The sequence below is a fragment of the Osmerus eperlanus genome, chromosome 27 (genome assembly GCF_963692335.1).
Source record: "Osmerus eperlanus chromosome 27, fOsmEpe2.1, whole genome shotgun sequence".
NCBI classification, from domain to species: Eukaryota; Metazoa; Chordata; class Actinopteri; order Osmeriformes; family Osmeridae; genus Osmerus; species Osmerus eperlanus.
In genome coordinates, this window is record NC_085044.1 from 4,782,139 (window position 1) to 4,793,798 (window position 11,660).

The following is an 11,660-nucleotide window of genomic DNA, read 5'->3' on the forward strand; positions in this document are numbered from 1 at the left end:
TTATTGTCTTGGTTTGTGCTTATGCACAGCATGAGGCTACATGTGTTAGTCAGGGTAGTGGTGCGATGCAAGGTACTTTCCCTTTACCAGTGTGTACGTGTGTACGTGTGGTGGTTTATTGATCATAGGGCAGGTAGGCAGGCATGTGGGGTACTCAGTGGTCAGGAGGAAAGGCTTAGGTTTGGGCTGTGGGATCTGCACAGCAGAAACATCCTGGAACTAGTCCCAAGTAAGGAATGTGGTAGCAGGGGTTTGGAAGGTTGAGAAGAGGACAACAGCAGAAATGGTGCCAGGGTCCAGAGAATGTTCTGGAATGAGAGAGGGGGCCCAGGGAGTTGTCAGGTAATGAGACTGTTATGTGTGTGCGTATCTCAAGTGAGGCCGTTATGGGCTCAGGAGTTTAGACAAACAGGACTTCCCAGGACAACGATGCAGGGATCTGCCAGGGGTAACAGGTGGGAACACTCAGAGTTGAAGGCCTTGAGTTGGGTTGCTTCTGGTTCTGAGATCGAGGTTCACTCAAGAGTGGCAGGTCGAGCTGACCTTGACAGATGAGCGAGGAGACAAACATGTAGGACCCATAACAGGATGACGAACCTTGGGGAGTAAGGGGAAGAACGTTGTGAAATAGTATCATGCAGGGCAGGAGATTTTCCTCATATCAGGCTATATAATAGGATGTGTCTTGTGTGAAAGTTGCTTTTTGTGTCTTACGCTACCACGTACTGCATCGCTGAATAAACCATCAAGCCACCTTGACTTTGAAAGATATGCCGTCTCCGACTCTCTTTTTGACTAAATCCTTCTGAAGAAAAAACCCTACAGAAGTCAGGGTACATGAGCATGTGTGAACTGTAGGCAAGGCATGTACATACAGTTGCCTTGGGGCTGTTAATAACGGATCACATTTGCCCTCACCTCTCACCTGACAATGCCCCATGGAGCAGCTGACACCAGTTGTCTTGCCCTACGCTTAGTCGTAGCTCCGCATTCTGTAGTCTGTGGTGTGAGTTAGGGGTGACCCCTGACTGAGTGGGGTTCACGGTTTGATCCATTAAAGCTGCGAGACAGCTGAATAACCCACACGAGAGCATGAGCTCTCGTGTGGGTGGATGAGGGAATCTCCTCTTAGCTTTATAACTTCTAACTTGGGCCTGGTGGTTAGCAACGAGAAGGCTTTCATAGCGGGTTGACGTGGGATATTCCTGCTACTATTCAATTGAGAACCAATGTCTTACTGCGTTGGAGAGACTGGAGAATGCTTTGGTGATATGACTGGAGCACAGCTAAACACATGAAGCATCATGCAGACCGTAACCTCTGACCTTTGAAAAGGGGCAAGGAAAACCATTTCGCAACTTGGAGCGGTGCCAGGTTGGGTTGAAGAAAATACATGCGGTGTGGGCAGGACATGACATCTCTGGTGACAAAGTGGAAGCACATGCAGGGTGGAATACTTGACGTGAATACCCGTCCTTGCATTTAAATATATCCATGACACATTATTTAGCAGAACCAAATACTCTAACATCAAGAATTCTGTACATACATGTTGTGCTAGCATGATGGACAGGTGGTCATTGTATTGCATGCCGTCACGCCATTTTGCTTTAAAAGTTCCCATAAAACACAGCCCACTAAAGATACCCGTGACATACGGTATCGTGGCATGTGTGTGCAATGTTAAATGGAGATGTTACCTATCGAACGTGTCGACAATACTTACAATACTGACAATACAAGCCAAAATGAAGCTACTGGGAGTACAGGTTCACATTGACTTCTTTCTCGTAGATGGAGTACAAATAACAAACTGACTCGATGAAATTTGATCTCGAGTTTAAGTGGGCAGAGGGCAGAGCTTGAGGTGGGTGCTGATAGACATGCAAGCCAGTTATAATTATAGTCTCCCTACCACACGTGACCCCCGCCAGATCTGGTTTTAATGGGGGAGACCAGGCAGTGACACGCCCCATACAGATAAGCACTCCATCCGCACCATCAACCGGGACTCTCAGTAGAAAAGGTCAACACACAAACTGAAGGCTCGAAATGAATCTCAGGTTTTTGCCGACATCTGTAGTTTCAGTGGTGCTTTAGTACTACGACTTTGCTGCATTCCATCATTGATCCTTCTTTGCGAATGTCTCAGTCTTCAATGAGATTGACGTTCTTATTGTTGACCGAGACGAGTTTCTCTCGTCGAATTAGAGGCCGTACACTTGTAAAGATGCAAACCGCAGATTTGGGAATGACACTGACATGGGATGTAGGGGTTGCATGAAAGGAAAATAAATGTTTTTGGGACCGCTTATTGTGGTGCTAGTGAAACATAGGGAAAGCATGTGTTAAATCGTAATAGTATGTTTGTCACCATTTGTCAGTAAGCATCTAGTTTATTCTTGGCCCCAGTTTCACTTATTAGTCTTACAAGTGTATAAGTGTTACCTATGTTTCTTGAAACGTATATTGTGAAAGAGTAATAAAGATTTTTCTAAATAAAAGATTTGTATATGGTTAGCTAACCATGACTTAAAAAATTGTCTGGCACATGACTATGTACACATTGTATCAACTGTATTGTTGCCTCTAAGTAAATATGTCCACTGTTTATTTTGTCAAAAAAAAAGACACCCTTTGTAAAAAACAACAACATGAGGTTTATGCCGAATTGCTTAAAGCTCTACAGACCTCAACCACACCAAGGGTAACTAGAATGAAGGAGCACAACTTCAGTGTTTCCAGTCCATCATTTGAGTCTTTGTCTATTTTGAAAAGACAGGTGGAAAGGTTTTACACGTGGGTGACGTAGTAAAAATACTCTTAGGACCTTTTAAAATAGATATTGCTGGCTTGGTGGATGCTGTTTGATTTGTGTTTTTTACTCAGGTTTCTGTTTTCGATTAAAAAAGACAGCATTTTATGATCACATGGTTCTGGGTGTCCAATGAAAGGGGTCAAACATTTCATTGATTTATCCAAATCTATCCAAATCTATCTTCCACACATCCCACTCCTAAATCCCACCACCTTAAACTCCTTCACACATTAAAACTCACATAGTGTGTGGCGTCAGGTTTCAAAAGGCCAACGGTATTTCAGGGTGTCAGGCGCAGGTTGCCACCATGCAGTCGACATGGCTACATCTCAAGGGGTCAAGGCGTGCGCATTCCAAGTGAGGACCCTCACTGGCCTTGAGAACCAGTGTTCGTTTCCTCCGTCGCATTTCAGAGTTGGAGCAAATATATCCTTACAAAGAAATCCTTCTTGGCTCCTACTTATCCCCTGTCTTTGAGGATGGGGAGTGAACTAACTAGTCACTCCCTCTGTTGCAGTATGGATAGTACACTGACCAAGACAACACTGAACCGAACACATGACGATCATTTCACCGTATGGGCAGAGGGTATATCTGCTGGTAAGCAGTGAAGCCCCGTACGTGTTTGGTAAACAGAGCGAGTATTTTAATTGGATTTAAACTGAGCTCCTGCTAAATCAGATTTTACAGACTGATTGGTGACAAGATATCACCTGACACTGAAGCATTCACAGGGGTGGCAGCACAAAATAACAGATTGTGGTTCACCCATTAAAATATGAGGATTGCCCCAGGTCCCATTATCTGAGTGCAGTCATCCAGAATAACTTAAGGATTTTCAGTGTGGGAAGACCATGGGTCTGTTTGCAAGTTTGGGGCAAACACGAGGAAGTCAAAGCATCTGCAGTCTGCTTGTGAGCAGTCCAAACTGTGAGGTGAGAGAATTTCTGTGGCCTGAGCTATGGGGGGGGGTTCCATTTCCTGAGATTCATTTTCAGGGATTCCTTGTGACAAGAAGGTCCGCTGGTTCACATGCATCATATCACAGCCCTGTTACGTAACTGTCCTAGTTCGGAGGTTGACAACTGCGGTGTGTAAATCCTTTGCGGCCACAATATCAGGAGTCTCATTCTCAGACGCAACGACTCAGACGGCTTCCCAACCCCTCAACCCGCGGCCGCCGTTTATCGACGAGCGAGAGGGACACATCGAAAAGCACTCACTCGCCACAAGTGCCCTCCTGAGTCGTCATAAAGTGACTTGAACTGTGAGGACGCTTGGTGCGCAGTGTGCGTCGAATGGGGGGGGTGAATCGTGGTGTGTGCGGCTCGAAAGTCACAGAGCCGTGGGGACAGAGACAAACGTGTCACCGCGCTCGGGAGTAGAACGAGCGGTAGACAGCTGGGTAACAGGAGACCGGGGTGTCGATTCGGGGCAAGGGCACCGTGACAAGCCCGCACTCCGCCCCTTCGTATCTCCTGACAACGGTGTGAGCTGGGTGGGAGGCAGCGTGGAAGGAGAGTGAGGGGGCTGACGTGAAGCGGTCGTCTCGGGATGAGTGTGACATGAGAATGTTGCGAGGCGGGATATTGGGGCTGGGAAGGGGGAACATCTTGTACACATAGTCTGGACACTTAGTAAGGACAGGAGGACACCCGAACGCGGAACAGATATGGAGAGGCGACAGGTGGGACTGGACGAGACAGTTGCGGCACGCAGGTGTTCTGGGGTTTCCCGTTCGCCAGGTCGCCCCACAGACAGGCAGGAACGCAAGGCAGCGCTGACCTAGGCTGTGTCTCTGCCAAGGCCCTCACCGCTCCGAACGCTTCCTGGACAGTCACAGTCTGCCTGTGTCTCTACACTTGACTTTGAAACCTCAGTAAACGCACAAGACAGTGCATAGATAAACCACCAGTGTCTGCTACTGTACACCCTCTTCACATACGCCTCCCAGGAAAACACCGGTATCATCGAGTTTGCAGATGATGCTACGGTCATTGGAATGATCACTGGTGGGGCTGAGATAGCGTACAGAAGAGAGGTGGAGGAACTTGTGGCCTGGTGTCCTAATAATAATCTCCCCCTGAACACAGGCAAGACCAAGGAGATGATCATCGACCCAAGGAGGAAGAAATTGCAGCACACACCACTGTACATGGGTGAGACCGAGGTGGAAAGGGCGAAAACCTTTCAATTCCTTGGAACTCGCATCAGCGAGGACCCTCACCTGGTCTCACAACCAGGGTGCGAATTAAGGGGGGGGTTTGGGGGGGGTCTGACCCCGCTAATTAAGACTTGGACCCCCCCCAAAAGAGGTAAAAACAACAGGTCGAGGGGCGTCGATACACGCCCTGGAGAAGAAGTTGACCCCCCCCCCCCCCCCCCCCGATTGTCATTGTATAATTCGCACTCTGCTCACAGCATACTCTGGATCCCGGAAAAGGCCCAGCAGAGGCTGTACTTCCTGAGAAGGCTGAGGAAATTTGGCATGCCGACCAAAATTCTCAACAACTTTTACAGAGGCACAGTCGAGAGCGTCCTTACCACATCAATCATAGTGTGGTATGGACACTGCACTGCCCAGGACAGGAAGGCCCTCCAGCTTGTGAACAAAACAGGTTAGGGAGTCGGGCTAGTAATCTGAAGGTTGCCAGTTCGATTCCCGGCCGTGTCAATTGACGTTGTGTCCTTGGGCAAGGCACTTCACCCTACTTGCCTCGGGGAATGTCCCTGTACTTACTGTAAGTCGCTCTGGATAAGAGCGTCTGCTAAATGACTAAATGTAAATGTAAACAGCCCCACTTCACACACGCACACACAGACACACACATACCTGAACTCTGACTTACTGCTGCTGTGTCTTCATGTCACCAACTCTACCTGCAATATTTGCAATAACGCACGGTGCACTTTAAACACTCAGGAAAACTGTCATTTCATTTCTGTGCCTTATTTTATTCTGACTATATATTTTGATATTTTCTCTCTTTTTAGTGTTTTATTGTAATTATGTGGAAGGAGGACATTGCAATATAAGAATGTCATTGTCCAGAGTAACTTTGTTAACTGTACACATGACAATAAATATCTTGAATCTTGAATCTTACTACCTGATCCAAAATACGCTTTTCACAACACGTGGGAATTGAACACCAAAAGGGTCAAAGGGTTGATGACAGTGAACGCTTTAGCCATGGAATTGCCACGAATGATGATGTTTTCAATACTGTCGTTCAATTCTGTCTTGCACTGGTCCATACAGCGCTTTGGATAAGCCTGTCTGCTAAATGAACATAGTCTTTATTATCATGATTTCGATTGTGTTTTGAGAGTGACTTTGCAGACACAGAACAGGCATGCAGGCCACTCTACCCATAGGTTAACCTATAAGTGCCAGACCACGGGTGCAAGATAAGCAATATACGATAGGTGAAAATATCAGGAGGTCATGTGCTATGAAAGAAGACTTGATCCAAACAAAATGGCAATGAAACTGTCTTCAATACGGCCCTACTCTGCCATCCATTCGGGTGCTGTCGTGGCGCTTTCTTGAACGTGAAATCTGCATTTTTATGTTATCCACCAATGAAGGAAAGGATAGTCACAGACACGGAGAGTCCGTCATCAAGGAAAGCCAGAAGAATGTAGTGCTGTTTGATCGATGGTAGAGATTTGGATTAAGTCTTCTTTCTCATCAAGGGCTTTGACAGCTCTTGTTAAAGCAGCATGACATCATTTTTCCCAAATCTGGTCTAGTTCTTCTAAGGTGACCTGTGATGAAGGTCTGGCACTTGTCCTTTCCAAAGTCATTCAAAGACAATGGTTGCTTGTCTTATTGTAGAACAGCTTGATGGTTCGCTGGCTGCTGTTCCTGTACTGTCTGTCAAGGCGCAGAAATGACTGGGGCTTTTTTAGGGGGTTGTTACCGTTTTCTAAGGGAGGAGTCTGTCAAATCTGGATCATCATGGCACAGCCAGCCCCCTCTCCCAAAACATTCTAATAACACGCCCCCCCCCCCCAAACACACACGCATACATACATATTTGTTCCATGGCCAAGAGATCAGTATGTTTTCGTTGTTTAAAGAGACACGGCATGGAAACTGGACGAGTAGCAACACAGTACAATACAATGCTTTAGACTTGCTTTGACAACAACCCAATAATGAAGAGAAAGCGCCAAACTTGAGACACAATTATGAGAAACCGATGTCTTTTAACAAATCTTTTGTTTTTGCTTTTGTTTGACCTGGTCTGCCGGATAATTCGTTTGGACATCTTTAAGACCTTTGATTCAGTTGCCTTAAATAACTATACATATAAATGAAAGAGACTGCATGTCGGCAAAGTATTCATTGAGAGAATACTAACTTTTTCCAACCCTTGGGGCCAAACATGAACCCCTGTTCTCAGTTGCATTTGGCAAAAGTCTTGCTCAGCTTTTTTCAGGCTGTTACTCTACTCCCCCCATTCCCTAACACCCCCCCCTCCCCTCTCTGAAAACGCCCTCGCGTCTCTCCACAGGAGCTATGTATGGGGCAAGGGGGTGAGAGGGGTGAGAGAGGTGAGGGTGCAGCTGCAGGCTCCATCTTGGATGACTGAGATGTAAATCCTGGCCTTTCGTAAACCAAACCAAGTATCAGAAACAGCCCCTGGCCAATGAGGGCCCAGTGAGTGTTAAAACGCGAGCCAATGGCTGCGTGTCTGTCCAGTATATAAGCAGAGAGCGAAGACCGACAAAGCTGGGTGACCTCTAAATTGCCTCTGGTGAACAGGATCTGAACCCAAGGACTGTTAATTCAATTCTTGTCTTGTGTGCAGGTAAAACATATTTGTTTGAACTTTTTCTTGAATTGAACTCCAATAATAATGTGTGTTTGGAAGGAGGGGGAAGATGTATAGATGAAGTGAAAACGCAAGGGATTCTGCATAAGTGTCAAAAAACGACACTTGATACTGTTATCGCATATTGTACACTGTATATTATGTAACATCGATGCGCTTAGTTGGATTACGGCAAGATCTATAGGGGAGAAGAACAGGACCGTAACTGTTAACACATGTGAGACCTGTGCAATGTGAAATGTTAGACTGACTTGGCCTCTTTGACCTTATGGCATGAATCCGTTCTGATCGGGCTGATTCAGGAGGTTTCACGACTCACTGAAGGTTCACTCCCGCAGACACGGAGATGTACAGACAGGTGTTTCTCAATCCCACTGGGATTGGTCTCAGGGGTTGGTTGTCTTGAGTTAGGGAAGTGTTGCTCTCTTTAAATGGGTGTTGGACATCAAAGCCACTGGGACAATTATGCATGAAACCTTAAGGAATGTAGTTCTCCTGAATTCAAAATACATTATGCAGAAGTGGCTCTTTGATAGTCTGAGGATTACTCTGCAAGTAAAGCCATTACTTTGCAGGTCAATGGTTTGTTAAAATCATGCGATGGATTTCCGAAAACCAACACCGACTTTAACAGAACTGAAATGCCAAACCTTAAAAAAAAACATGGTTGACAAACGACATACCCTGCCAATGCATTAAGCTGAAAAAAACTTATTAACGTGAACACGACTGCAGGTGTAAATAATTCCCAAACGGCAAGGACGTTGCATGTGGAGAAAGGTGACCAATGGTTTGTCTGTCGTTGAAGCTGAAGGGAGCAATGGAGAGAGTCCTCCAATCAAAGCGGTTGAGGTGATGGATGACGGAAGCATCGGAAGCTGATAGGAGGGCTAGACTGATTTCTGTTGAAGATGGAGGTCTTTAGAGAGGGCTATTTGACCCATTCACAGGGTATGTGAACGCACACAGCAGATTCATGTCGACAGCGATGGGGAACACATTTACTGGTGGGAGGGGGGGGGGGGGGGCGGAGGGTGTGTACCCAAAGCGGGTGGAAGATAGGGCCCGGAAATACTATATGTGTGATCTGTGGGAGGTATGGTAGGGAGCAGGGCAGCGGGTGTTAAAAATACCAGCACCACGTGTCTCTGCCTGGTTTATCTATTCCCAACGGACATTTGATCCAGTGGGCTTGGAATCTGAGTGACGCAAGTGTTTCGAGGCTGAGGGACGAGTATTCATCCTGTTCTGTTGCAGCTGTTTCAAGGAGTATCCCTCGAAACCTTTTCGAATGTTGTCCCGAGGCCTGCACGTACACTGCAGAAGCTCCCAGAGACTAATGACTGTTTCCGTGTTCTAGGTCCAAAGGGACATACGTTACCAAATAAACGAACCCCCCAAAAAACTCATCTCGAATTCTCGATCAGCTCACAGTTAATTCCCTCTTGTGTGTTTTTCTCCCCGTCTCCGCAGTGTTAGAAACGCAATCATGCCTTTCGGTAACACCCACAACAACTTCAAGCTCAACTTCAAAGTTGAGGAGGAGTATCCTGACCTCACCAAGCACAACAATCACATGGCCAAGGTGCTGACAAAGGACATGTACGCCAAGCTGAGGGACAAGCAGACCTCCAGCGGCTTCACTTTGGATGACATCATCCAGACCGGAGTCGACAACCCTGGTGAGACGCTCGGAGAGGTTTCAGGACAGTCACCGAGAAATCCCTCTCTATCAGGCCCTAGCTGTGACTGACCGGGGTGTAGAACGAACCCCGAGCCAAGCGGCGACAGCCAAGCTGTGGCCTTTACATTGGCAGTCGGGCGAACACAGCAGCGCTCTGTCAAACAAAGTGCCGCGTTTTTGGGGTCGAGCCGTCCAATTCGGCGCGCGTGCATTCGACATTACAGCGCGACATTACATCTCAGTCGTCTTGCTCGTTTGACACCGTTTGACATCTCAACGTCATCTCCCCCACGGCCCTCTTCCCCTCCTCCCGTCCTCCTGTCCTCAGGTCACCCCTTCATCATGACCGTCGGCTGCGTGGCTGGTGACGAGGAGTCCTACGAGATCTTCAAGGACCTGCTGGACCCCATCATCTCCGACCGTCACAGTGGATACAAGCCCACCGACAAGCACAAGACCGACCTGAACTTCGAGAACCTGAAGGTAGGTTCCAGAGACGGGCCCCCCCCCTTTAAGAAACATGCCAAAATCCATTTTGTCATTTTGTAGTCATTTAGCAGACGCCCATTTAGCAGACGCCCACCAACGCAGACAGATTAGCAGAAGTCACCCAGACCAGACCGATTCGTTTGGATGGAATGTGGATGGTTTTCCCTGTGCGGCAGGTCGTACAAGAACGTTTTCTTTCCCCTCTGCGTAGGGCGGTGACGACCTGGACCCCAACTACGTCCTGAGCAGCCGCGTGCGTACCGGCCGCAGCATCAAGGGCTACACCCTCCCCCCCCACAACAGCCGCGGCGAGCGCAGAATGGTGGAGAAGCTGTCCGTCGAGGGTGAGCGCCGCGTCCACCTACAGTCAGACATCCACGCACGAGGGGGGGGGGGGGGAGGGGGAACGAATCCAGCGTCTACGAGTGAATTCTGAAATGGGTTTCTTGGCCTTGTAGAACAAAATGGCCACCAAAACAAGAGGTGGGGGAAGACCAGGAAAAGATGTGATGCTTTTGTTGTCGTTGCGTTTTCTCCCCAGCTCTCGCCAGCCTGGATGGTGAGTTCAAGGGAAAGTACTACCCCCTGAAGGCCATGACAGATGCCGAGCAGGAACAGCTGATCGCTGACCACTTCTTGTTCGACAAGCCCGTCTCTCCCCTGCTGCTGGGCGCTGGCATGGCCCGTGACTGGCCCGACGCAAGAGGAATCTGGTGAGCACAGCGAAATCGGATCGTCCGACTCTTCGCACCAATATTTCAGACGTGGCGCTTCTGTGTTTTCGGCGCTAACGACCTTTCCATGTCCTCTGGCATCAAGGCACAACGACAACAAATCTTTCTTGGTCTGGGTGAACGAGGAGGACCACCTGCGCGTCATCTCCATGGAGCAGGGCGGCAACATGAAGGAGGTTTTCAGACGTTTCTGCGTCGGCCTGACCAAGGTGAGCAGGAAACGATCCCTCTCGCGCGCGGGGGGGAGGGGGGGGGGGCGCAAAAAAACGCCGCCAGACACCAGCGGACAGACACCGTGACGTGTGTTCAGAGCGTTGACGAGAGGTTGTTGGGTCTCGTCCCGGCAGATTGAGGAGATCTTCAAGAAGCACAACCACGGCTTCATGTGGAACGAGCATCTGGGCTACGTGCTCACCTGCCCCTCCAACCTGGGAACCGGCCTGCGCGGCGGAGTCCACGTCAAGCTGCCCAAACTCAGCACACACGCCAAGTTCAACGAGATCCTCGGCAGGCTGCGTCTGCAGAAGCGCGGAACAGGTTGGCGCACGCTCACACACACACACACGCGCCTACCCACACACACAGTTCTAGAAGGCATGAGTTCATCCCCCCCTCTCCCCTCTTCCGCCTAGGTGGTGTGGACACCGCCTCCGTGGGTGGAGTGTTCGACATCTCCAACGCCGATCGTCTGGGTTCCTCCGAGGTGGACCAGGTCCAGATGGTGGTTGATGGTGTCAAGCTGATGGTGGAGATGGAGAAGAAGCTGGAGAAGGGCGAGGCCATCGACGGCATGATCCCCGCCCAGAAGTAGAGAGGGACATTTGGTCTTGTTTTCTTTTTGTATCGTTCAATAAAGTGCAATCAAGCGAAACCAACCCGCGCGCAGAGGAAATGGCTCGACCAGAGACTCTCGCCTGTTTCACCTCTTTTTCTTCCTTCCCAATTTTTTTTCTCTCTCTCTCTCTCTCCCGTGTCATTCTTCTTTTTTTTCCTCATCTTTTCTTCCTTCCGACTTTTCACGCATCACCTGCATTTTGGTTGTAAAAAGTTATCATTGAACTTGATTCAATAAACTGGCCCCCATAAAACAA

At 48.5% G+C, this 11,660-nt stretch overlaps 1 protein-coding gene across 1 annotated transcript; it reads left to right on the top strand.

Annotated features, from left to right (window-relative positions):
• The first annotated feature begins 7,480 nt into the window (after nucleotides 1-7,480).
• On the top strand, nucleotides 7,481-11,660 carry ckma (creatine kinase, muscle a). The gene is made up of 8 exons (XM_062453162.1): nucleotides 7,481-7,638; nucleotides 9,136-9,344; nucleotides 9,675-9,829; nucleotides 10,047-10,179; nucleotides 10,377-10,548; nucleotides 10,655-10,778; nucleotides 10,917-11,106; nucleotides 11,202-11,660. The coding sequence occupies exons 2-8, from the start codon at nucleotides 9,152-9,154 to the stop codon at nucleotides 11,378-11,380; spliced, it is 1,146 nt and encodes a 381-aa protein (XP_062309146.1). The 5' UTR covers nucleotides 7,481-7,638; nucleotides 9,136-9,151; the 3' UTR covers nucleotides 11,381-11,660.